The sequence below is a fragment of the Symphalangus syndactylus genome, chromosome 6 (genome assembly GCF_028878055.3).
Source record: "Symphalangus syndactylus isolate Jambi chromosome 6, NHGRI_mSymSyn1-v2.1_pri, whole genome shotgun sequence".
Classification (NCBI taxonomy): domain Eukaryota; kingdom Metazoa; phylum Chordata; class Mammalia; order Primates; family Hylobatidae; genus Symphalangus; species Symphalangus syndactylus.
Genome location: NC_072428.2, coordinates 118,695,798 through 118,721,592, shown reverse-complemented (window position 1 = coordinate 118,721,592; position 25,795 = coordinate 118,695,798). Strand labels below are relative to the sequence as shown.

Below are 25,795 nucleotides of genomic sequence, written 5' to 3'. Positions count from 1 at the left end.
CGCCTGCCTTGGCCTCCCAAAGTGCTGGGATTACAGGCGTGAGCCACCGTGCCCAACTGAAAGCAAGTTTATTAAGAAAGGAGAGGAATAAAAGAATGGCTACTCCATAGACAGAGCAGCCCTGAGGGCTGCTGGTTGCCCATTTTTATGGTTATTTCTTGATGATATGCTAAACAAGGAGTGGATTATTCATGCCTCCCTTTTTTAGACCGTATAGGGTAACTTCCTGACATTGCCATGGCATTTGTAAACTATCATGGCCCTGGAGGGAGTATAGCAGTGAGGACGATCAGAGGTCACTCTCGTCGCCATCTTGGTTTTGGTGGGTTTTGGCCAGCTTCTTTACTGCAACCTGTCTTATCAGCAAGGTCTTTATGACCTATATCTTGTGCTGACCTCCTATCTCATCCTGTGACTTACAATGCCTAACCATCTGGGAATGCAGCCCAGTAGGTCTCAGCCTCATTTTTACCCAGCTCCTATTTAAGATGGAGTTGCTATGGTTCAAATGCCTCTGACATTTTCCTCCTCCCTTTTATAAGAGAACTCTTGATCCTAAGGGGTGCAGAGGGACAAAGATCCATCTTTTGTAATTTCTTCAGGCTGAATAGGGGCAATGATATTCCTGCCTAACTATTAGGGTCTCTCTGTCTTGTGTTCAGGGTACAGGGGTGCTTAATCAGAAAGCATCAGTATGGGGAGGGCCATTCATAACTCCGAGTTCCGACAAAAGTTGATATCTGGAAGATTAATAAAAGTTTAATTTAAGAAAACGTTGAGTAAGCTTATCCTTATTCCTACCCAAAGAGTACAACAGAAACATATTCCACAAGAGTAAAGCAAAATCAGTAAAATTATTTCAAGTAAACTAAATTAGAAGGCTTTCCGTGAACTGGGCAACTATTGGAACCAAGCTGATATGGGGTTGCTAGATGATTACAGTACATGCCCAGAATTAGAATATTGACTCCAGATTTTCACATAACCCATCCTTTTTGTTTCTTTTGAGCAGCAGCCAGAGATCTCTGGTTGAGTCACAGGAACAAGCTGTCAGTCTAAATTGCAAAAACAAACTTAAAAACAACTGCTGAGACTAGAATTTAATAACAAGTATACCATAGTTCTTGAAATATAATATTTCTCTCTCTAGTTTCCCATTTTTACTAAAGACTAATCATGGTAACACTGACTTGCTTTATTATATTTGGCCTGATTATTTGTATAAAGTGCAGCAAGAATAATTATTTTTTATGTAAGCTCTTTGAAATTGGCTTTGATGGAACTCTGTTTCATAAAGAATCTCAGATAAGATTTTTTTTTGAGCCAAGCCTTGCCATGGGTTTGCGCCCTCAAATACCTATGAGTTGAGTAAATGCCTCTCCTTTTGAGGTTCCGAGATAACTTGGGGCTCCTGGGCCTGTTAGAAAGTGACATTCTTTACTTACCACAGGTCAGAAACCCTGTACAGGGACTGTGTAGGCAAGGTATGAGGCCAGTTTGCCCAAGAGGCGTTTATGGGCTCTACAAGCCAAATTTGATTCCTTAAGGGAAAGTATGCCATTCCAGTCAAAGCCTTGGTAAAATAGCCAGTTTCTCCAATTGTGTCCTGTTACAAAAGAAAACAGATTCTTATTGCACTCATGCAAATAGCTATATTGCCATAAATTAAGAATACTCACAAATAGTTTCCAAATTCTGGATAAATTAGGTAGAGAGAAATAAATATGCTCCAAGTTTGTTCACAGGAGTATACTTTACTCAATTGCCAAAAACTGTAAATAGCTCAAAAAAAGTTTCCCTGACTATGAAAAACAAAACAAAGGATCAGCGATGTTTTGAACAAAAAGTCAAATAGATTATGTCAGAGTCCATGCAGTTAACTTCTGTTTGATATTCATGAACATTTCAGCTCTCTGAGCTCTGAAAGTTTTTTTCTTCTATTCTGATGTCACAATCTCCAAAGTTATCAGAAAGCCTGCATTTAAGAGCACCTGTTGAAGTCCTATAGTTGGTTATAAAACCACCTTTTAAAGAGGGTTAAAACAAGATAACAATTGTTTGTGGATGGCAAAAGGTTTTAGGACAGCCGCTATTAAAGCCACAATTGATAAGGAAATTTGGTTACTCTTGTGGCATATAATAATTTCACATAACAATTATAATTATTAATAACATACACTAAGTCATATCAGCATTATAGGAGTTTCTTATAATTTTGGAACACATACCAGTAACACATTTATACAAATACAGCCCAAAGAAAACCAAATACCATTTCATATTTGACAATACTTCTCATATGACTTTTATACCAAATAAGCCAAATGTCACTGTTGCATGGGTGCATTATTGATGTCAAACCCAATTCTTAATAAAACCTTATAGACAAATATATTTCTTAATCAGTTTGACTATAAGGTAAGATTTTCATAAATGTTTTATAACCCTTTACAAATTTTTGTTAAAGAGCAGATTACAAGCAGGTTTTGCTTTAAAAAATACCTGTTGTACTTTTATTCCAATGCTCAATTTACAGAAAAACTGAATAATACCCCTTTAACTTTAACCAATATGTTCACACACAATTTCTTTTACAAGATTGATTGTTCACAGTCTGGGCGCGGTGGCTCACACCTGTAATCCCAGTACTTTGGGAGGCCGAGGCGGGCGAATCACCAGGTCAGGAGATCGAGACCAAGGTGAAACCCCGTCTCTACTAAAAATACAAAAATTAGCCAGGCGTGGTGGCGGGCGCCTGTAGTCCCAGCTACTCTGGAGGCTGAGGCAGGAGAATGGCATGAACCTGGGAGGTGGAGCTTGCAGTGAGCCGAGATTGCGCCACTGCACTCCAGCCCAGGTGACAGAGCAAGGCTCCGTCTCAAAAAAAAAAAAAAAAAAAAAAAGATTAATTGTTCACAAACCTTCCACAACTTGCTCAAACCTTCAGCTTTATTCTATCTAACTTAAAACAATCCTTTAACGGTCTAAACTTAGGCAAGAAACCTACATTCCCATGACTTTTTATAATCTTTTACCAAAAGTACATTCTACTTTTCTTACATGCCTTGCCTGTAGAACTGTTTTTTCAGTAGTCTTAATTACATGTTACAATGTTAATCCTTAGCAACTTTTACTTTTGGTGAAAACCTTGGTAAGTTCAGGATTTTAACTATGTACTAGGTGTGGAGCCTAGCCTAGGACACACCAGGCAGAAGTGCAGAATAAGGTCTGACATTTTCCAGCACAGTTAGGGGGTGTGGCAAGCTCCACATGTCCCAGGCCTTACCTAACTGTAAAGCAGGCAAGTTGTATAGTTAAGAGTCATGGTGGGGCTGGGTGCTGCGGCTTACGCCTGTAATCCCTGCACTTTGGGAGGCCAAGGTGGGCAGATAACTTGAGGTTAGTGGTTTGAGACCAGCCTGGACAACATGGTGAAACCCCATCTCTACTAAAAATACAAAAATTAGCTGGGCATGCTGGTGCATGCTTATAATTCCACCTACACAGGAAGCTGAAGCAGGAGACTGGCTTGAACCCAGGAGGCGGAGGTTGCAGTGAGCCAAGATCGTACCATTGCACTCCACCCTGGGTGACAGAGTGAGACTGTCTCAAAAAAAAAAAAAAAAAAATGGAAAGAAAAAAAGAGTCATAGTGGCATTTTATGAAACATTTAGGAGGACTAACAACCTTTAAATTGTACAACATGTCTTGCATAAATTCCCTTTCATGAATTCTTTCATGACTTACACAGATAATCTACAATATGCTTGGGACTTTCTGACTTGTCCTAAACATTCCTCTTTTTAAACAACCAGTCATTTTACTTTAGGACAAGAGTTTACCACACAAGATCCTTTCTTATATAAAATCTCTTTGCTTTATAACCTTCTTTGCATAGCTAGGAGACATGGCTAATTCCACATGTCCCCAGGCCTTATCTAGAATCTAAAGCTCCAAAATAAATTGGATAATTTTCAAAAGTCAAAGAAGCAGGTTATGACCTTAAAGCAGTTAGCAAACCTAATATCTGACCTGCATAATTTAGACCAAATGTTTACATTTTTGGAGATATTTTTATTTTATCAATAATCTTTAAAACTGTTCTTATTTCCCAAAGATTACTTAAGTTACATGAACTAAAAGGCATTAGACTTTTTACTTTTCTGACAAAATATTTAAGCTCTTATTATTATTAAACCAATTAGTTAAAGCTTTCTTCTGTATAAACATCACACACACAACACATATAAATACACAGACGAAAGAAGATAAAGGACTCATCCTCTAAGTTGTGAACTGAACCCTGAGCCCAAGTCACCATTGTGATGACAGAGACCAAGAGAAAGTACTGCCATGTGGTTACAAGGTCAAGTTCCCAAGGACATACAAGACAAGAGGGAAACCTCATCCAGTTATTTTTCAGGGACTTGCAGCAAAGTTTGTAACTGACAAGCTTGCTGGGCTGTCTTGCAAAGCAGGCTTACAGGTGTCCTAAGCCTGTGTTCTATTCTAAGGTACCTTTCTTTATGACAGAATAATACAGAAAGACACACAAAGCACACCAGATTCACTATAGCTTAAGACTAGCTCACACATTCTTTTTTTCCATTAATCAAAACTTTGCAGAGGAAATAAACAGTGATTATTACCATTCATTCAACCAGCTTGCAGTGGAGGGCACAGGGGGACGCATTGCCTGAGGCAGAGTGGGAAAGGCAAAGTGCTCAGGGAGGCGAGAGAAAGACCCACCTATTGCTCAAAAGTTTGGGTGGCTGTGTATCGGTAGTGAAGGGAATTTTTTTTTTTTTTTTTTTTTGAGATGGAGTCTTGCTCTGTTGCCAGGCTGGAGTGAAATGGCGCCATCTCAGCTCACTGCGACTTCTGCCTCCTGGTTTCAAGTGATTCTCCTGCCTCAGCCTCCCGAGTAGCTGGGACTACAGGCGTGTGCCACCACGCCCAGCTAATTTTTGTATTTTTAGTAGAGACAGAGTTTCACCATGTTGGCCAGGATGGTCTCAATCTCTTGACCTTGTGATCCACCCTCCTCGGCCTCCCAAAGTGTTGGGATTACAGGCGTGAGCCACCGCGCCCAGCCACGAAGGGATCTTTTATGGCAGTCCTATTAGCTCTTAAGTTTTCCCTTTTAGGGAGGAAAAAGCTCCGCACGTCCCACGATCCTGTACTTGCCTAATCCTGTCACCCATAGCTGTCAGCAAAGAGTGCAAGGCAGATTAATCCCAAGAGAATAGCAGTCAACATCCCGTAGTGCCAAACTCATTCTTAACCGGGAGGGACTTTACCCAGAGGGGCCTCTAACCCTCTAAATATTAGAAGGGACTCTAACCCTCCCGAGTTGGGCCTCTATCCCAAGGTCCGTCAAGCATCCTTGCCTTTTATTAAGACAGACCTCTAACTCCCCTAAATTGGGCCTCTAACCCAATCCCATTATTTACCCGGGTATATGCACCCCACTTACCCACACTCCGCCAGTCAGTGCTGCAGCCTATTTCCTTCTGGTCGGGGGATTTCTTCAGTATTGTCCGTTCCACGGCTCACCAGAAAGATGTTACCAGACCCCACCACTTACCAAAAATTAGCCTTTGGGTCGGGGGTTTCCGCACTATCATCCCTTCAGTGGTTGCCAGAAAGATGTTACAGGAAAGGAGTCCTGATCCAGACCCCAAGAAAGGGTTCTTGGATCTTGCACAAGAAAAAATTCAGGGCGAGTCTATAAAGTGAAAGCAAGTTTATTAGGAAAGTAAAGGAGTAAAAGAATGGTTACTCCATAGACAGAGCAGCCCTGAGGGCTGCTGGTTGCCCATTTTTATGGTTATTTATTGATGATATGCTAAACAAGGGGTGGATTATTCATGATGCCCCCTTCTAGACCATATAGGGTAACTTCCTGACATTGCCATGGCATTTGTAAACTGTCGTGGCGCTGATGGGAGTGTAGCAGTGAGGATGACCAGAGGTCACTCTCATTGCCATCTTGGTTTTGGTGGGTTTTGGATGCAACCTGTTCTATCAGCAAGGTCTTTATGATCTGTATTTTGTGCCGACCTCCTATGTTATCCTGTGACTTAGAATGCCTGACCATCTGGGAATGCAGCCCAGTAGGTCTCAGCCTCATTTCACCTAGCCCCTATTCAAGATGGAGTTGCTTTGGTTCAAATGCCTCTGACACAACCACATCCTCCCTCTCCCCACCCATGAGAAGTTATTGGCTGCTCAGACCCTGACGGGGCTGGAGGCAGTGAGCCCAGGGATGTGGGTGTGAATTCAAGGCATGGGGTCTTTTGGGGTCAGGCCATGGGGTAGTGGCAGCAGCCACCATGCTAAGTACCAGCTTCTAGAGGTAGATGCCACACCAGACCCCTTGTTTCCCTTCATCCCACAACAAGCCTATGAGAACAGGACTATTTTTTCAGGTCCATTTTTTTTCAGATGAGTAAACTGAGTCACAGAGAGCTTAAGTGACATGCTAGTTTATGTAACTGTATGAGTTTCCTAGGCTGCTGTAACAAAGTGCATAAGTGCATACTGGGTGTCTTGAACAACATAAATATATTCTCTCACAGTTCTGGAGGCCAGAAGTATGAGATCAAGGTGTGGGAGGGTTGGTTCCTTCTGGGACTGTGAGGAGAAATCTGCTCCAGCCTCTGCCCTCGCTTCTGGTGATTCGCTGGCGATCTCTGGCATTCCTTGGCTTCTGCAACACCTGAACCTCTGCCTTCTCTTTTCCATACCGTTCTCCCTGTGTGTGTATGTGTGTGTGTCTGTGTGTAAATTTCCCCTTTTTAGAAGGATATTGCCTGGAACAGTGGCTCACGCCTGTAAAGCCAGCACTTTGGGAGACCAAGACAGGTGGATCACCTGATGCCAGGAGTTTGAGACCAGCCTGGTCGACATGGTGAAACCCCATCTCTACTAAAAATATAAAAAATTAGCTGGGCATGGTGGTGCACGCCTGTAATCCCAGCTACTTGGGAGGCTGAGGCCGGAGAATCGCTTGAACCGAGGAGGTGGAGGTTACAGTGAACTGAGATCACACCATTGCATTCCAGCCTGGGCAACAAGAGCGAAACTCCATCTCAACCTGCAACCTGCAAACCTGCAACTTGTTTTATCAGCAAGCCTTTTTTATCATCTCAAAAAGAAAAAAAGATACTAGTTATATTGGATTAGGGACCCACCCTGCTCCAGTATGACCTCATCTTAACTAATTACATCTGAAATGACCCTGTTTCCAAATAATGTAACAGGCTGAGGTGCTGGGGGTGAGGAGTTCAACATATGGATTTGGGGGCAGGGACACACAATTCAACCCATAAACACATCTAATAAGTGGATAGCTGGGATTCTAACACCATTTCCACCTCTCAGTTGAGCCCTGTCGGCCCCTTCCCCTGTTCATTCTCACCAGGAGGGTCATATCCAGTGCCGCCAGCGAGAATGTGCCAGCCTGTGTCCATACCCGGCCCGGCCCCTCCCAGGAACCTGCTGCCCTGTGTGCGATGGTGAGTCGGTGGGTAGGGCAGGGACCTGACCACGGTGGGCAACCTGGAGAAAGCTGATGGGTGGCCCTGCTCAGGGGCCCATGAAGGCCAGGAGAGGGTGGGGAGGGGCCCCTGAGGAACATCTAAGGCCCCCCTTCCCAACAGGCTGTTTCCTAAACGGGCGGGAGCATCGCAGCGGGGAGCCTGTGGGCTCAGGGGACCCCTGCTCGTACTGCCGCTGTGCTGTGAGTGTGGCTGCCTGGCAGGGAGGGCCTGGCTCCCGGGCCTGCCTCTGGCATGCTGACCAGGCCCTGTTGGCAGAATGGGAGTGTGCAGTGTGAGCCTCTGCCCTGCCCGCCGGTGCCCTGCAGACACCCAGGCAAGATACCTGGGCAGTGCTGCCCTGTCTGCGATGGTGAGTTGGGGCTGGAGTCTCTGCAGGACTGGCAGGCCTTGGCCGCAGAGAGGCTCTAGGTGTGGGCGATTTGCTTCTCTTGGACCTAAGCCCCTGTTACCCTGTTCCCAAAGTGAGTCCTCACCACACCTTCTCATGGCAAACTGGCACCATGCTGGGGCCTGCGCTTCTGTGGCATAGCTGTGGAGGGCGGGGGGCTGCTGGCAGGGCGCCCTGGAGAACTCAGCTGGATCTTCTTTGTCAGGGTGGGGGTTGGACACCTCAGGGTGACATGAAGCTTCCCCTCTGCCTCCAGCCCTATACCCCCATGCCCCTGTCATCCCATCCAGGCTGTGAGTACCAGGGACACCAGTATCAGAGCCAGGAGACCTTCAGACTCCAGGAGCGGGGCCTCTGTGTCCGCTGCGCCTGCCAGGTAGGCGGTCCCTCCACTCACACCCGGATCTGCCCCATTCCTTCAGGGTGTCTCACCTGCTTCCCTCCTAGGCTGGCGAGGTCTCCTGTGAGGAGCAGGAGTGCCCAGTCACCCCGTGTGCCCTGCCTGCCTCTGGCCGCCAGCTCTGCCCAGGTGTGTGTGAGAGGGGGAGGAGCAGCTGCTATGGGCGCTGCCTCTGAGGGCTGCAGATGGAGGGTGCTCCTTCCCCGGATGGGGTACGGGTTGCTAAGTCCACTAGCCATTCTACAGTGTCAGTGGGGATGGCGAAGCTGGGGTCCCTGTGTCCTGGGAAGGACAGGGACGGGTGGGAGGTGTGCAGGCTGCCACCTGACAGCCCCCTTACTACAGCCTGTGTGCTGGATGGAGAGGAGTTTGCTGAGGGAGTCCAGTGGGAGCCTGATAGTCGACCCTGCACCGCCTGCGTCTGTCAAGATGGGGTACCCGAGTGCGGGGCTGTGCTCTGCCCCCTAGCCCCCTGCCAGCACCCCACCCAGCCCCCTGGTGAGTGCCTGGGCTGATCCTGGCTTTCTTCCCCTGCATTACCCAGCTCACCCTGACCAGCCTGCCCCACCCAGGTGCCTGCTGCCCCAGCTGTGACAGCTGCACCTACCACGGCCAAGTGTATGCCAATGGGCAGAACTTCACGGACGCAGACAGCCCTTGCCATGCCTGCCACTGTCAGGTAGCTGCCCAGCGTTGCTGCTGCCCTGCTGAGCCCCTCCTGGGCGTGCCCTCATTGCTCTCTTCCCTGCTCTCTCCCAGGATGGAACTGTGACATGCTCCTTGGTTAACTGCCCTCCCATGACCTGCGCCAGGCCCCAGAGTGGACCAGGCCAGTGTTGCCCCAGGTGCCCAGGTATGTGGGTACTCACTGTGCCTGAGGGGATCAGGGCCCCAGAGGCTGCTCTCCCACAGCCCCATGGGCCCAACAGGTACCTTAGAAAGCAATGGCCTTCTGAATTGTTTCAGTCTTGTTTCAGAGCTTAGAACTCTCTGGAACTCACGGGGTGTGGGTGGGAGGGAGAGTAGAGATTTGTTTATTCCTGCCTGGACCTACACCACCCTCCCCTCCCATGCTCCATTTCCTCTTCTAGTAACTACTGCCCCCCCACCATGCTAGGGCCCCCACTCCCCTACCCCCCAGGTAAACCCATGTATCTACCTGAATAACACAGGTTCATGAGCAGGCACTTGAGCCTGCCACGTAGGAGGCCGGGTGCTGGGATGCATGGGACACGTCCCTGCCCGCATAGAGTCTGTGTGAGGGCGTGTGTCAAACACAGGTACACACGTGTGTAAGCACTCCCCTTCTTCCCCTCAGAGACACACATCTGCCTGCAGGTGAATGACCCCCAATGCACACGCACACTCGTGTGTGCTCACAACGATACACGTGCCTGCACACATGTGCACATGGCCACTTCCTCCTCTTTCCCCTCGAGTCAGCTTCCAAGTGGGCACTTGGGTGGCGGCTCTGGACTCCAGGGCTGGAGGGGCTATCAGGCTTTGCCTTCATACCTGCCCCCACCTTCCACTTGCCCAGTCTGCATCCTGGAGGAAGAGCTGTTTGTGGACGGCGAGAGCTTCTCCCACCCCCGAGACCCCTGCCAGGAGTGCCGATGCCAGGAAGGCCATGCCCACTGCCAGCCTCGCGCCTGCCCCAGGGCCCCCTGTGCCCACCCGCTGCCTGGGACCTGCTGCCCGAACGACTGCAACGGTGAGGTGGGCGGGTCGGGGCGGCCTTCTGGGATGGGATGGCGTGGCCCCCAGAAGGCAGCACGCCCTGGGGCAGTCGCCCTCTCCCAGGCTATAGCCGCTCCCTCCCGCAGGCTGTGCCTTTGGCGGGAAAGAGTACCCCAGCGGAGCGGACTTCCCTCACCCCTCTGACCCCTGCCGTCTGTGTCGCTGTCTGGTGAGTCTGCACCTGGGTGGGAGGAGCCCAGGGGAGTGGAGGCGGGACTTGCAGAGGCCAGGAGAGGCCCGCCCAGGTGGGAGGGGTGGGACCTGGTGGCACTGGGTGGGAGGGGTCTCCTCGGCCTCCCCCAACTAACCCACTGACCGGTGGTGCGTCTGTCGGTCCGCAGAGCGGCAACGTGCAGTGCCTGGCCCGCCGCTGCGCGCCGCTGCCCTGTCCAGAGCCTGTCCTGCTGCCGGGAGAGTGCTGCCCGCAGTGCCCAGGTAGGGGCCGCACCCCTCGGCTGCTCCTCCCTGTGGGTCCCCTAGGAGGCCTGTTCTTGGGCCCCTTTGACGCACTCTCTCGCTGCAGCCTCCCCAGCTCCCGCCGGCTGCCCACTGCCCAGCCAGGCCCCCGCCCGCCACCAGGAGTACTTCTCCCCACCCGGCGATCCCTGCCGCCGCTGCCTCTGCCTCGACGGCTCCGTGTCCTGCCAGCGGCTGCCCTGCCCGCCCGCGCCCTGCGCGCACCCGCGCCAGGGGCCTTGCTGCCCCTCCTGCAACGGTAACGCCCTGGCGGTGCCCCTCTCGGCCACCTGCGTCCTGCCGCCCCGCCCCGCCCCGCCCCGGAGCGCCCTGCCCAGTCCCCCTCCTCCAGCAGGCCCGCTCCGCCCACATCGGGGATCTCATTAGGAATGTAGTGTCCGGTCAGCATGGCCTGGGAGCCAGCAGGCACGGCCCTCCATCCCTCAGCCCCCCACGACACCCATCCTCCACGGACCTCAGCCTCCACGGAACCCATGGCCTCCCCGCCGTCACGGACCCCCAGCCCCCACGACTCCCAGCACCCACGACACCCGTCCTCCACGCCCCCCAACCCCCACGAACACCAAGTCCCCACAGCCCTCCGGTCCCCACGGCCCCCCAGCCCCTACAGGCCCCCAGCCCCTGCCCTTCTCCCCAGGCTGCCTGTACCAGGGGAAGGAGTTCGCCAGCGGGGAGCGCTTCCCATCGCCCACTGCTGCCTGCCACCTCTGCCTTTGCTGGGAGGGCAGCGTGAGCTGCGAGCCCAAGGCATGTGCCCCTGCACTGTGCCCCTTCCCTGCCAGGGGCGACTGCTGCCCTGACTGTGATGGTGAGGGTCATGGGATAGGGAACTGCGGGGGTGGGATGGGGGGACCAGAGGGCTGGGTCAGAATAATCTTTACTGCCTAGGGTGGATCTAAAATATTTATTACAGTAAGAAAAAGCCGCGAGGCTGGGCGCCCTAGCTCGAGCCTGTGACCCCAACAATTTGGGAAGCTGAGGCAGGAGGATTGCTTGAGCCCAGGAGTTCAAGACCAGCCTGGGCAACATAGAGAGATCTTGTCTCTACACAAAAAATTTAAAGTCAGCTGGTCGTGGTGGCTGTTGTGGTTCCATCTACTCGGGAGGCTGAGGTGGGAGGATTGCCCAGGAGTTTGAGGCTACAGTGAACCGTGTTTCGCCACTGCACTCCAGGCTGGGTGACAGAGTGAGACCTTGTCTTAAAAAAAAAAAAAAAAAAAAAGCCTGCGACTAAAGCCTGGATCTTCTCCTGCCTCTGTTGCTATTTGGCGTGTGGTCTTGGGCAAGTTACATAGCCTCTCTGGGCCTAAATTTGGCTCTTGTAAAAAGACCCAGTCCCCTAGTCCCCCTGTCTTCCCTCACTATTGTGCGATCTTGGCAATTTTGGCCACTCGCCCTTACCAACTGTAATTTTATTTACTATTTGCCTTCCAGTTAACTCACTTATTAATTTAAATTGATTTAGAAAGGAGTTTTATATCATACTGCAAGTGGAAAATTAGACTTGCCAGGACCACATTACCATAAAAATGAATATAATTAAAATTATAATGTTGTTAAATCCTAGTCAGATACTTTTGCCCACCAAGGCTTTGAGCCTGAAATTCACCCTCTCTTTTTTAAAAAGGGAGGTGAGCAATTGGCAGAGGTGCCAAGGGCAGGCTGCCACCACCCTGGGACCCTACCCCCTCCTGGATTCATCAGTGGGCTCGGAAGAGTGTGGGAAAGGTGCTACCTTGGGTCCGCACCACCTGAGTCAGCTGAGGCTACTCCTAGCTCTCCGGGTTGGGAAACTGGTGCCTCTGACAGTGGCCTGCTGAGTATTTAAACCCAGGGGCAGCAGATGCCTTGTGGGTGTTTTCCTACAAATTAAACAGGAAGGTTTTTTGCAGGATAAAGGGGAGAAAGTTTGCCCTTTGGCCAATCCAAACCCCGCCCCCCTCACGACTGCTTTGCCCCCTGGGCTTGGACTGTGACCCCCAGCCCCCACGATAGATCTTTGAGATCTTGGATGCATAACAGGCCCAAGCTCAGAGCCTATGACCGCTGCTCTCTCATCCCTTTCTGTCCCTTCCCTCGGCCTCTCTGTCTCTTCTCTGAAAGGCTGTGAGTACCTGGGGGAGTCCTACCTGAGTAACCAGGAGTTCCCAGATCCCCGAGAACCCTGCAACCTGTGTACCTGCCTTGGAGGCTTCGTGACCTGCGGCCGCCGGCCCTGTGAGCCTCCGGGCTGCAGCCACCCACTCATCCCCTCTGGGCACTGCTGCCCGACCTGCCAGGGTAGAGCCACACCTGCCCTTCTATTCCCCCTGCTGGGGCTCCCACGGGTGCCTCTCTCACCGATTCCGCTTTTCTCCCAGCCCTGCCACTGCCTGCCGCTCCACCATACTTTTCTCTCACTCTCCGACTCCCTCACCTTTGATAGAGGTCCCGGGCAGAGCTGTGTGTTTGTATGTATGTGTGTGTGTGTGTGTGGCTGTGTATGTATGTGTGTGTGGCTGTATGTGTGTATGCATGTGTGTGTGTGTGTGTGTCTGGCTGTGTGTGTGTGGCTCTGTGAGTGTGGCTCTTTGTATGTGTGTGGCTGTGTGTCTTGGCCTGTGTGTTTGAGTGTATCTGTGTATGTGTGTGTGTTGCTCTGTGTGGGTGTATCTGTGTATGTGTGTGTGTTGCTCTGTGTGTGTTACAGCGTGTGTATGTCTGTGTAAGTGTGTGTGTGTGGCCATATGTGTGTCTGTGTGTCTGTGTATCTGTGTATGTGGCTGTGTGTGTGTGGCTGTGTATCTATGCGTGTATGTGTGACTGTGTGTACATGTGTGTTTGTGTGGCTGTGTATGTGTGTGTGGCCCTGTGTGTGTGTATGGCTGTAACTGTGTGTATGTGGGTATGTGTGTGTGTGTGTCTGTATTTGTGTCTGTGTATGTGGGATGTGTGTGTGTGTGTGGCTGTGTGTGTATGTGGGTGTGTGTGTATGTGTGTGTGTGGCTGTGTGGTTGTGTATGTGGGGGGGTCTCTGTATGTGTGTGGGTGTGTGTGCGTCTGTGTGTGTATGTGGGGATGTGTGTGTGGCTATGTGTTTGTGTGGCTGTATGTGTGTGTCTGTGTGTTGGTGTATGTGTGTGTGGCTGTGTGTATGTGTATGTTTGTGTGACTGTGTGTAGGTGGGTATGTGTGTATGTGTGTGTGTGTACATGGCTGTGTGTGTATATGGGTATGTGTGTATGTGGGTGCGTGTATGTGTGTGTGGCTGTGTGTGTGTGTATGTGAGTGTGGGTGTGGCTGTGTCTATGGGTATGTGTGTGTATGTGGGTATATGTGTGTGTATGTGGGTATATGTGTGTGTATGTGTGTGTGGCTGTAGGTATATGTGGGTGTGGGTGTGGTTGTGTATGTATGTATGTATGTGTGTGTGGCTATGTGTGTGTGTGTGGGGGTGTAGGTGTGGCTGTGTGTGTATGTGTGGAGGGGGAGGGGCTGTGTGTGTATGTGACAGTGGCAGTTCTGTTGATGGCAGCTCTTCTGTTGCACTCCCCCCTGCTGTGTGTGTATCTGTGTATGTGTGCTGTGTGTGGCTGTGTGTGTGTATGTGGTTGTGGGTGTGGCTGTGTATATGGGTATGTGTGTGTATGTGGGTATGTGTATGTGTGTATGTGTGTGTGTGGCTGTGTGTGTATGTGTGGAGGGGGAGGGGCTGTGTGTGTGTGTGACAGTGGAGGTTCTATTGATAGCAGCTTTTCTGTTGCACTCCCCGCTGCTGTGTGTGTATGTGTGTGGGGGGAGGGGCTGCGTGTGTGTGTGACAGTGGAGGTTCTGTTGATGGCAGCTTTTCTGTTGCACTCCCCGCTGCTGTGTATGTGTGTGGGGGGCGGGGCTGTGTGTGTGTGTGACAGTGGAGGTTCTGTTGATGGCAGCTCTTCTGTTGGACTCCCCGCTCTGCCAGGATGCCGCTACCATGGCGTCACTGCTGCCTCCGGAGAGACCCTTCCTGACCCACTTGACCCTACCTGCTCCCTCTGCACCTGCCAGGTGAGGCGGCCCCTTTAGGACCTTGGTAATCTTTCCTCCCTTGATCCTCCTCTCTGGCCAGGAAGAGGCTGTCTCCTCCACTCAGGTGGCAAGGGCTACACTCTGCCCTTCACATCTCATGGGGCAGGACTGGGCTCAGGTGTCCCGGGCCAAGGGAGGGTGTTTGGGCCCCTGCAGGCTCAGTAGGGGCTCCAGCCCTGGGGAAATGTGCAGTCCAGTTGAGGGTGTGATGGGCCTCTCTCCCCCAGGAAGGTTCCATGCGCTGCCAGAAGAAGCCATGTCCCCCAGCTCTCTGCCTCCACCCCTCTCCAGGCCCCTGCTTCTGCCCTGTTTGCCACAGTGAGCTGCCTTCCTCATGCCCGGCCCCCACGCCCTTCCCCACCTTTCCCTCCCCCTTCCCTTCCTGCGAGGCCTAAGGTTGGGCCGAGCAGGGCAGGGTGGTACAGGCCCCCCACCCAGGAGGTGTGTCCCCCACAGGCTGCGTCTCTCAGGGCCGGGAGCACCAGGACGGGGAGGAGTTTGAGGGACCAGCAGGCAGCTGTGAGTGGTGTCGCTGTCAGGTATAGCAGGAGGTGGGGGGCGTGGAGTGACGGCTGGACGATAGCACCTCTGGGCCCCAGCCTAGGCAGTAAACCAGTGTCCCTGCATCTCCTACAGGCTGGCCAGGTCAGCTGTGTGCAGCTGCGGTGCCCACCCCTTCCCTGCCAGCTCCAGGTCACTGAGCCGGGGAGCTGCTGCCCTCGCTGCAGAGGTATGGCCGCCTCCAGCCCTACCCCTTGCTTCAGCCCCTTGGCCATGTGTCCCTCTGTCCACCCCACCTCCCTCCCCTCAGCCAGCTCTTCTCCCACCTCCCTGCCCCCACAACTGGCCCTTGCATACACCCTTGCCACCTTCAGTTTCTCCTACCTCTCCCTGTCCGGGACTGCCCAGACCACGCCTCTTCCAGGTGCTGGTTAGAGTTCCCTGAAAGCTGCCTCTCTTGGGCTGGGTGCAGCGGCTCACACTTGCAATCCCAGCACTTTGGGAGGCCAAGGTGGGAGAATCACTTGAGCCCAGGAGTTTGAGGCTGCAGTGAGCTGCATTTGCACCATTGTGCTCCAGACTGGGCAACAAAGAAGACTCTGTCTAAAAAATAAAACAAAAAGCTGCCCCTCTTCCTAACCACACACCATTCGTCATCACCATCATCATCACCATCACCATCATCATCACCATCATCATCACCATCATCATCACCATCATCATCAAGATACTTGACATTCAGTGAGCAGGTAGCATGTGCCAGGCCCTGAGCACTTTATGTGTATTATCTCATTTAATCAGCATAACAACCTTACCAGATAAGTACTCTTAGTCCTCCTATTTTACAGATGAGAAAGTGGAGGTACAGAGAGGTAGAGAAGGTGGCAGAGTCAAGATGGACACTTGGACCACCTGGCTCTGAACTTGAGCCTTTCTTAGCCTGCCCACTGCCCCCTCACCCCACACCCTGCCCAGTGTGGTGTTGTTTCTACAGAACCACAAAACTGTCATAGCATTTCACTTGCTCTGGGAGGGAGGCAGGACAGAGGAAATCCCCATTTAACAGATGAGGAGACTGAGGCCCGGAGAGACTGAGTTACCTTGGGCACATGGTTAGCCATGGAGCCATTCACTTGGTCCACATGCATTTATGACACAGCTGCTGCATGCCAGGTACTGTGGCCGGTGCGGGCTGCACTGGGCAGTGCCTGCTGCCTGGAGCTTGGTCTTGAGAGCAGGCAGGAACAGAACAGGATTAGAACCCAGGTGTTCTGAACCCCTCCCAGTGCCTTTCCCCTCCACAACAGACAGGAGTTCTGCCCCATCCCGCCTTCCTGCCATATCCCTGCAAACCCCCTCCTTGTGCCACATGCCTAGCTGACCACTGAGGGTGGGGGCCAGGGACAGATGTCCAGATCTCAACCTCCAAGCTCATCCCTGCCCACTTTGCACCACAGGCTGCCTGGCTCATGGGGAAGAGCACCCCGAAGGCAGTAGCTGGGTGCCCCCCGACAGTGCCTGCTCCTCCTGTGTGTGTCACGAGGGCGTCGTCACCTGTGCCCGCGTCCAGTGCATCAGCTCTTGCGCCCAGCCCCACCAGGGGCCCCATGACTGCTGTCCTCGATGCTCTGGTACTGGAAGCCTGGGGTGGGAGGGGAAAGGCGAGGAGGGAGCCCTGGGCCCACACCTCCCTGCCTCTGCTGGGCTGGGTGTCAGAGACAGGCAGTTGGAGAAGTGGCCTCCGTCCTTGTGCACACCCCATTCCCTGGGGTCAGGGGGAGGCTGGAGACAGAGGACTCCACCCCGGCCTCGCTGCCAGCCTGAAGGCCCCCTGGTCCCGTTCTGCTCTCACTCCACCCCAAAGACTGTGAGCATGAGGGCCGGAAGTACCAGCCCGGGGAGAGCTTCCAGCCTGGGGCAGACCCCTGTGAAGTGTGCATCTGTGAGGTAGGTGAGGGCACAGTGGAGGGGCTGGGGCACCTCAAGGGGTGGGGAGTGGGCAGCATGGGATGAGGCCCAGTCAAGCTGGTCACTGCATGGAGCGGGCACTCTGGGGGCCAGAGGAGTGTATCCCTGTGGCCAGGAGACAAGGCAGGGTTGGGGCCAACAGGGCCAGGAGGTCTGGGTTTAGACAAGGAGGGCAGGTTCCAAGTGTGCAGGAGGCCATGGGTGGCCCCCCTGGCTGCAGTGCAGGGTGGGTGTGTATGGCCCGAGAGCCACCTGGGACGTGGCTAGGGGCCATATTGTGGAGATTCTATCTGCAAGGCCATGGAAGGGCTTGGAGCAGGCAAATGACATCACAGGTCAGGGTACTAAGCCATGGGCCTGGGGAGGAGGATGGCATGAGCCTGCCAGAGGATCAAAGGTCACATGAGGGCTCAGGCCCAAGTGACTGAAAGGAGAAGGAGACATCACCTCAGAGACTAGGGCATGGGGTGAGGAGCATGTCTAGAAGACACTGAGTCTCTCTTCAGCCTTGAGTTCAGGGCCCAAGACATGTCCTGGAAGAGGCTGCAGCAGGCAGAGGGAGGGGCCGGAAGTCCCGGCGAAGGGCAGCTCTGGGTTTTCGTGGCCCGGGACCCACTGCTGCTCACTCATTCTTCTAGCCACAGCCTGAGGGGCCTCCCAGCCTTCGCTGTCACCGGCGGCAGTGTCCCAGCCTGGTGGGCTGCCCCCCCAGCCAGCTCCTGCCCCCTGGGCCCCAGCACTGCTGTCCCACCTGTGCCCGTGAGTCCAGGGATGTGGGGGTAGATGAGATATGAGGGTAGGGCTGCCACCTCCCGCCGCCCTTCCTCACCAGTCCCAGCCCTAGATTTTTCCTGACTCCAGTGGACTGTTCTGGAACCCCATGCCTGGCTGGCGAGGGCTGCACCATCCCTAAGGGAACTGGGGAAGCTGACAGGGACCCTTTGCCTCTCCGTAGCTGGGTGCAGTTTGTGGAGCATCTTGGCCAGCAGGTGGCGCTGCAGGGCGACAGTTGTGCTGAGAAGTGAGGACCAGGCAGGCAGCGGGTAGCCCAGCCACAGGGGTGGGCGAGCTTTTTGTTGTTGTTGTTAGAGTAAAGATTTATTAAGATTGGAGCGAAAAGTAAAGAAACAGTTTTATTTTTATTACAAATATTGAAAGATGGCCAATTTCTGTCTCCTGGATTTAATACCAGCACTGAAATGATAACCTACCTTTGCAATACAGGTGAACGTTATCCTTACATAGAAAAAACAGGCCGGGGCAGGTAGCTCACGCCTGTAATCCCAGCACTTTGGAAGGCCAAGGTAGGAGGATCACAAGGTCAAGAGATTGACACCATCCTGGCCAACATGATGAAACCCCGTCTCTACTAAAAATACAAAAATTAGCCGGGCGTGATGGGGCACGCCTGTAGTCCCAGCTACTCGGGAGGCTGAGGCAGGAGAATAGCTTGAACCCGGGAGGCAGAGGTTGCAGTGAGCTGAGATGGTGCCACCACACTCCAGCCTGGCGACAGAGTGAGATTATGTCTCAAAAAAAAAAAGAAAGAAAAGACATACTTTTTTTTTTTTTTTTTTTAATGATAACCCTCCTATTTTCTCCAATTTGGTTTTTTGATTTGGGTTTTGGTTTTTTTGAGATGGAGTCTCGCTTTGTCGCCCAGGCTGGAGTGCAGTGGCACAATCTAGGCTCACTGCAACCTCTGGATTCAAGGGATTCACCTGCCTCAGCCTCCCGAGTAGCTGAGATTATAGGCATGCACCACCACGCCTGGCTAATTTTTGTATTTTTAGTAGAGATGGGGTTTTACCATGTTGGCCAGGCTGGTCTCGAACTCCTGACCTCAGGTGATCCACCCACCTCAGCCTCTGAAAGAGCTGGATTACAGGCGTGAGCCATCTCACCGACTTTTCTGTTTTTGTTTGTTTGTTTTTTATGGTGGTAAGACACTAAAATATACGATCCTAGCCATTTTTAAGTGTACAGCTTGTGGTATTAAATACTTTCGTAATGCTGTGCAGCCATCCCTGCCATCCATCAGGGAGGGCTGCTCTGATCAACACTTGCTAGGGGGTGCTTCAGGGGAAGGGAAGAAGACTAACATTGATTAAGCACCTACTGCATGCCACACACTGTACTTGGTGCTCTTAATAAAGTCTCTTGCTTTGTTTTCATAGTTACCCAGTGAGGGAAGTATTATTAATCTCTTTTTACAGATTAAGAAACTGAGGCTCAGAGAGGTGGATTAATCTAACCTAATGAGCACAGGCACTGAGTGCTGGCATCAGGATTCGAACCCAGGATGCCTGGCTGTGTGCTTCCCTGCGATGTTGTAGCCACACTGTATTACAGATAGCAGAAGGGAGAGCAGGCCGCAGGCTGGCCATTTTTAGTGACCTCAGGCTAAGGAAGCCACGGTTGGTCTGTTTCCAGTCACCTTGCACCCCCACCTGGCCCCAAATAATAGCCTAGCAAAGTTTCTTTTAAAACGTGTAAACTTGACTGAATTGAAGAGAAAGAGGACTTATCCTCCCCGGAGGCAAGGTGCTGGGATATGGGTATGCTCGGGAGTTCGAGTTAGAAACCTGGGGACACGGTGCATGGGGACAGCTGGGATTTCCAGCCCTGTTCCCCTCTTTATGTCCCCCACTCTGGGTTCTTGTCTTCACAGAGGCTTTGAGTAACTGTTCAGAGGGCCTGCTGGGATCTGAGCTAGCCCCACCAGACCCCTGCTACACGTGCCAGTGCCAGGTGAGCCCTCCTGCCTTGGGGACTCACGGAGCCCTTCTTCTTCCTTCTTTGTGGGCTGTGGCTGCCACTCCTCTCCTGCAGCAGCTCCAGGGCTCTCCACTCGCCCTGACATTTGCCCACTTGTCCTGACTGTCACATCCTGCCTATGCCTTACTCCTCCGCCAGCTCCCTGAGATCCGCCATTCTCTACCTCTTGTGTTCACATGGGCAGGACCTGACATGGCTCTGCATCCACCAGGCTTGTCCTGAGCTCAGCTGTCCCCTCTCAGAGCGCCACACTCCCCCTGGGAGCTGCTGCCCCGTATGCCGGGGTAAGTGCCCAGCCTTGGCCTCCACCCTCAGAGAGGAGCCCAGGGGGAAGACAGGAAGGGGAGGCATTCATGGGCCAAGCGGGCAGCCCAGGGTTTGTACTCAGTTTCTAGAAGAGAATGCAGGGTTCATTCTTTTCTAGAAATGGAGGGGGGCTGTTCTTGAGGTGGAGAAGAGACCCATGAGGCAGGAGGAAGCTGGGATGAAGCCTAGATTCTCAAGGTCTGGCCTGATGCCTGTCAGGGGGCTCGGGATCCCCAGGCCCATGAAGAGGGCATTGCACTGCTGAGCAGGCAGCTGGCCCAGAGTGGGGTTCCAGCCTCTGTCCCTTTGGGCTCCTAGGACCCTAGAGACATCCTGAGCTCTAATTCGGGGCCTGATGTCTAACAGGCCCTGTGGATATTAGCTAAAGAAATCAACACCATCAGGGTGGTAGGGACATGGAATGGGTGCTTTCCTGCCGTGAAAAGCTGGGTAAGCTCCAAGGAGGGAGGATACAGCTGGAGGGACAGTGCCTGCCCATCCCATGTCTCCCTCCTCAGAATGTGTGTTGGAGGCCGAGGGCCGGAGAGTGGCAGATGGAGAGAGCTGGCGGGACCCCAGCAATGCATGCATCGCCTGTACCTGCCGAGTGAGCTGGGGTGGGCCTGGGAGGGTGGAGGATCTCGCAGATGGATAAAGGGAGGAGTGCCCAACACTCCACCAGCAGATATGGGGTCTTTAAGGGGCAGAGGCATCCCTGAGCCGGGGCACGGAGCTGAAGGCTGGATTTCATTCCCCACTTGAACTGTGAAGAGTGTATTGCGGGAGGGGCAGGCAGAAGTCCATGCTCAGAGGCCCCCAGAAGCATGAGGCCGGGGACTCCAACCCTGCAGAAAAACCCAGAACAATGATGTCTGTCCTCAGCGGGGCCATGTGGAGTGCCACCTCGAGGAGTGCCAGGCCCTCTCCTGCCCCCATGGCTGGGTGAAGCTGCCCCAGGCTGACAGCTGCTGTGAGCGATGCCAAGGTGCGCAGCCAGGGTGATGGAGGAGGGGTAAGCCAGATCATCTGGGCGTGTGGGAGGGGCAGCTGACCCTCCCAGCTCCTATCCCTTCAGCTCCCACCCAGTCCTGCGTGCACCAGGGCCGTGAGGTGGCCTCTGGAGAGCGCTGGACTGTGGACACCTGCACCAGCTGCTCCTGCATGGCGGGCACCGTGCGTTGCCAGAGCCAGCGCTGCTCACCGCTCTTGTGTGGCCCCGTGAGTGCCGCAATCTAAGGTGGTGGGGAGGGTCAGGGTGGGGGCACATGGTACCGCCATCCTGGTGTGACCAGGCATCAGAGAGGGAGGCTGGGCTCCTGCAGCCAGCTGGGAGCTGGGGACAGTGCTCTTCCCGGTGCGACCATGCAGTGGTGCCCTGACCTCGCTCGCAGGGAGCCTGGGAGCCAGAGTCCTGGGAGCCAGAGTCCTGGAGATCCCTGGAGACTCCTGGGAGATGCTTGCTTTTCTGGGAGGGTCTGCGAGAGGCATGGCGGGGAGGGCGGTGTGTCTGACAGTGTCTGGGGCTGAGTGCAGGACAAGGCCCCGGCCCTGAGTCCCGGCAGCTGCTGCCCCCGTTGCCTGCCCCGGCCCGCTTCCTGCATGGCCTTCGGAGACCCCCATTACCGCACCTTCGACGGCCGCCTGCTGCACTTCCAGGGCAGTTGCAGCTATGTGCTGGCCAAGGACTGCCACGGCGGGGACTTCAGGTGTGCATCCCCCGTCTCTCTTCTCCCCAACCCCTACACCCAGACCTGCTGAACATTGGCACCTGGGACTTTCCTGCCCACAGTGTGCATGTGACCAATGATGACCGGGGCCTGAGCGGCGTGGCCTGGACCCAGGAGGTGGCGGTGCTGCTGGGAGATGTGGCCGTGCGGCTGCTGCAGGACGGGGCAGTCACGGTGAGCAAAGCTGAGGAGCGGGGGAAGGTGGATCCCATGCTGTCCACCCATGCGCCTCGACATCACCCCTTCTCCCACCTCCTTTATCCTCCAGGTGGATGGGCGCCTGGTGGCCTTGCCCTTCCTGCAGGAGCCACTGCTGTACGTGGAGCTGCGAGGACACACTGTGATTCTGCACACCCAGCCCGGGCTCCAGGTGCGGCTCCAGGGCGAGTCTGGGTGGGCTGCCTGCTGGGAGCTTCAGTCCTGTTTAGGCCTCTGTATCTGTAGACAGGGTGGGGATGCCAGCTACCTCCTGGCCAAAAGAGGCAAGGAGTGGGGTACAGGAGTGTGAGGAGAGGTGGATCAGGGTCAGAGATCTCCCCAGGCAGTCAGAGGAGTTCTGAGTTCTGAGCCTGATTTCTAATCTTGGCTCAGCCTCTTAAGCCACCACCAGCCTCTGGGCCTCAGATTTTTTGTCTGTAAAGTGGGGAATGGGAAGGGTCAGTGGCAGTGGGGAGGATGTCAGCTAAAGTCTCCTGGGGGGATGTCTCAGGTTCCTTCCAACTCTCATGTGGAAGAGTAATTTGCCCCCTGCCCCCAGCAGGAAACACAACTTGTAAATTCGTAGAATAAACTAATCCGAACCCTAATTGTGCTTTGTCCTCTGCAAGGCCCGAATGCCCATGATAAAGTGAATCCCTGGAAGGGGGTTGCATTTCACCTGGGGCCCAGTTCAGGGATGGCAGCAGGAGAAGGTGCCCTCATGCAGGAGCTGTGGGCAGCTCCTCCTGTCATCTGTCTTTGCCCAGGGCTGGCATAGAATGTATCCACTTGGCCTTGGCCAGGGCGGTGTTTCTTCCAAGGCGAGCCTCCACCTATCCATTCTCCTCCCCTACAGCACTGGCCACACTGAACACAGTGCCTGGGGCCACGATGGACCCTGGGCTTCTTAAGGCCCCTGTCCTTCCCTGTTCCCCAGTCCCAGGCCTCTCCACACAGGTGCTGTGGGATGGGCAGTCCCAGGTGGAGGTGAGCGTACCTGGCTCCTACCAGGGCCGGACTTGTGGGCTCTGTGGGAACTTCAATGGCTTTGCCCAGGATGATCTGCAGGGTCCTGAGGGGCTGCTCCTGCCCACGGAGGCTGCGTTTGGGAATAGCTGGCAGGTGAGTGGCACAGGAACCAGGGTTGGGGAGACGCAGCTGAGCATGAGTCTCAGAGCAACCCTCTGGCATGGAAAGCGGGGAAGGGAGGTGAAGTCACAGAAGATAGGCTTTTGGGCTTTCAGAGAGGTGTGGGGGCTTCTTGCCTGTCTTGGTGCTGGAGAGGTAGGGTGGCTTGTTAAAAGAGGCCTCGTTGGCCGGGCAGGGTGGCTTATGCCTATAATCCCAGCACTTTGGGATGCTGAGGTGGGTGGATCACCTGAGGTTGGGAGTTCGAGACCAGCCTGACCAACATGGAGAAACCCCATCTCTACTAAAAATGCAAAATTAGCCAAGCCTGGTGGTGCATATGCCTGTAATCCCAGCTACTCGGGTGGCTGAGGCAGGAGAATCACTTGAACCCAGGAGGCGGAAGTTGTGGTGAGCTGAGATCGTGCCACTGCACTCCAGCCTGGGCAACAAGAGCAAAACTCTGTCTCAAAAAAAAAAGAAGAAGAAGAAACCTCGTTACTTGAACCCCCAAGCCTTGCTTTGCCACTCACTGGCTGTGTGACCTTGGACAAGTGCTGACCTACTCTGGCCTTGGTCTGTCCATCTGTAAAATGGGGACAAAAAGAAGGTAGACAGTACTTCCTTTGCTGTTCTTTTAGGGAGGTTTGGGGACTAAAGCAAATGACTGAGTGGGAAGTGCTTTGAAGAGCACGGCATGCAGAGGCCAGCTGCCAGTGGTGCTGTCACATCAGGGCTGCTCTCCCCACCCAGGTCTCAGAGGGGCTGGGGCCTGGCCGGCCCTGTTCTGCAGGCCGAGAGGTGGATCCGTGCCGGGCAGCAGGTTACCGTGTGAGGCGTGAGGCCAATGCCCGGTGTGGGGTGCTGAAGTCCTCGCCATTCAGTCGCTGCCATGCTGTGGTGCCACCGGAGCCCTTCTTTGCCGCCTGTGTGTATGACCTGTGTGCCTGTGGCCCTGGCTCCTCTGCTGATGCCTGCCTCTGTGATGCCCTGGAAGCCTACGCCAGTCACTGTCGCCAGGCAGGAGTGACACCTACCTGGCGAGGCCCCACGCTGTGCGGTGAGGGGGTGATGCCCGCTGCAGGTTGGGGGAGGGTCGGCACAGAGAAGAAGGGCAGCCCGGAGGGCTCAGGGTGGGACCGGGGCGGGTATGGCGAGTCTCGCAGGGGTACGCACAGCAACTGGGGCAGTTTCAGGTGCCTCGGTAACCCCGCCTCCCACTCCCCCTGCAGTGGTAGGCTGCCCCCTGGAGCGTGGCTTCGTGTTCGATGAGTGTGGCCCTCCCTGTCCCCGTACCTGCTTCAATCAGCATATCCCCCTGGGGGAGCTGGCAGCCCACTGCGTGAGGCCCTGCGTGCCTGGCTGCCAATGCCCTGCAGGCCTGGTGGAACACGAGGCCCACTGCATCCCACCCAAGGCCTGCCCCCAAGTCCTGCTCACTGGAGACCAGCCACTTGGTGCTCGGCCCAGCCCCAGCCGGGAGCCCCAAGAGACACCCTGAGTCAGGACAGTGGCCGATCAGGGTTCATCAGGCCAGGAGTCTCCCCTTGGTGAGCAGTTCCCACCCTGGTTAGGGCTGTGGAGAGAATGCCCTGCCTGGACACTGGAGCCTGGGCCCCTGCCCTGCAAAGACCCCCGCCATGTTGAGTCACAAGCAGTAAACTCTAGGCCTGCCCGAAGGCTTCCTTGTGTGTGTGTATTTCCTCCTGGTGCTGGGACAGAGGCTGGGCTGCCAGGAACATGGGGACCAGTGATCAATGGCCACAGAATCACAGTACCATGCTCACTCCTTGCACCTGCATGCCTGGGCTGCCCCACCCAGCCACTCCGTGGTGCTGTCTGGGAAACCCTGCAGTGGGTAGAATGAGGACCCTGGTGCCCTGGTCTTAGCCCTGTGCTCATTCCGTGTAGCAGGCATGATGCATGGCCCCATGTGGTACCTTCTGTGGATGCATGTGGGATCTTGCAGGGGCTGAGGAACCACGGAGAAGGGGCTGCATCAGAGAATGGCGTCCCCCTTCCTTGTGGCTTGGGGATACTGAGTGTGCAGGCACCTTCTGGGCCACTCTGAGAGCTAGTGACACAGGGACCCAATGCCTGGGGTGAGAAACAGAAGCAATAGACCGCAATACAGTGTGGACATGTACCTGCGTGTGCACACAGAAACACACACAGGAACACACATCCCTCAGAAACCCAGATAAACACGTTCTCTCATGGAATGGGGACAAAGTAGCCAGCAGGCAAATTTGCTCACGACAGGGCAGGATGTAAAGATGGCAGAGCTCCTGCACTCAGCCCCTCTCCTGATTAGATAACTTATATGACCTGTCTATTCATCTGTGAGATGAGGATGATAGTCACAAGTGTCTGGTATGTGTCGGGGAATGAACAGTGACGCATGGACAGCACTTACTAGGTGGACAGCATGGACAAGCATGTGGGCAGTGCTCGCTGGGGCAGGGCCTCTTACCACTCGCCTCTTGCTGATGGACGGCCTGGGCCCCCAGGACCATGTCTTCCCAGAGAGTATCACATCTATCCATCTCCAGATGAAAAAAATGCTGCCACA

General features: G+C 54.0%; 1 protein-coding gene across 2 annotated transcripts in view; it reads left to right on the top strand.

The window, feature by feature from the left end:
• KCP (kielin cysteine rich BMP regulator) overlaps positions 1-24,898 on the top strand; it is a 35,657-nt gene extending 10,759 nt beyond the window's left edge. The window contains exons 10-41 of one of the 2 annotated variants that reach the window (XM_055283939.2): positions 7,427-7,520; positions 7,665-7,744; positions 7,821-7,914; positions 8,244-8,329; positions 8,401-8,482; positions 8,699-8,851; positions 8,926-9,032; positions 9,113-9,206; positions 9,894-10,067; positions 10,180-10,262; positions 10,435-10,528; positions 10,617-10,808; positions 11,208-11,378; positions 12,674-12,850; positions 14,511-14,596; positions 14,845-14,935; positions 15,074-15,156; positions 15,254-15,347; positions 16,576-16,749; positions 16,983-17,065; positions 17,725-17,845; positions 19,758-19,837; positions 20,049-20,148; positions 20,689-20,777; positions 21,053-21,155; positions 21,246-21,388; positions 21,704-21,876; positions 21,960-22,071; positions 22,166-22,267; positions 23,053-23,217; positions 23,977-24,283; positions 24,456-24,898. In XM_055283939.2, coding sequence (XP_055139914.1) covers positions 7,427-7,520; positions 7,665-7,744; positions 7,821-7,914; positions 8,244-8,329; positions 8,401-8,482; positions 8,699-8,851; positions 8,926-9,032; positions 9,113-9,206; positions 9,894-10,067; positions 10,180-10,262; positions 10,435-10,528; positions 10,617-10,808; positions 11,208-11,378; positions 12,674-12,850; positions 14,511-14,596; positions 14,845-14,935; positions 15,074-15,156; positions 15,254-15,347; positions 16,576-16,749; positions 16,983-17,065; positions 17,725-17,845; positions 19,758-19,837; positions 20,049-20,148; positions 20,689-20,777; positions 21,053-21,155; positions 21,246-21,388; positions 21,704-21,876; positions 21,960-22,071; positions 22,166-22,267; positions 23,053-23,217; positions 23,977-24,283; positions 24,456-24,724 — 4,056 coding nt within the window. In that variant the 3' untranslated portion in view covers positions 24,725-24,898. Of the gene's footprint in view, positions 1-7,426; positions 7,521-7,664; positions 7,745-7,820; positions 7,915-8,243; positions 8,330-8,400; positions 8,483-8,698; positions 8,852-8,925; positions 9,033-9,112; positions 9,207-9,893; positions 10,068-10,179; positions 10,263-10,434; positions 10,529-10,616; positions 10,809-11,207; positions 11,379-12,673; positions 12,851-14,481; positions 14,597-14,844; positions 14,936-15,073; positions 15,157-15,253; positions 15,348-16,575; positions 16,750-16,982; positions 17,066-17,724; positions 17,846-19,757; positions 19,838-20,048; positions 20,149-20,688; positions 20,778-21,052; positions 21,156-21,245; positions 21,389-21,703; positions 21,877-21,959; positions 22,072-22,165; positions 22,268-23,052; positions 23,218-23,976; positions 24,284-24,455 lie in introns of both variants that reach the window. The other variant, XM_063641601.1, reaches the window with a different exon arrangement.
• The last annotated feature ends 897 nt before the right edge of the window (positions 24,899-25,795 follow it).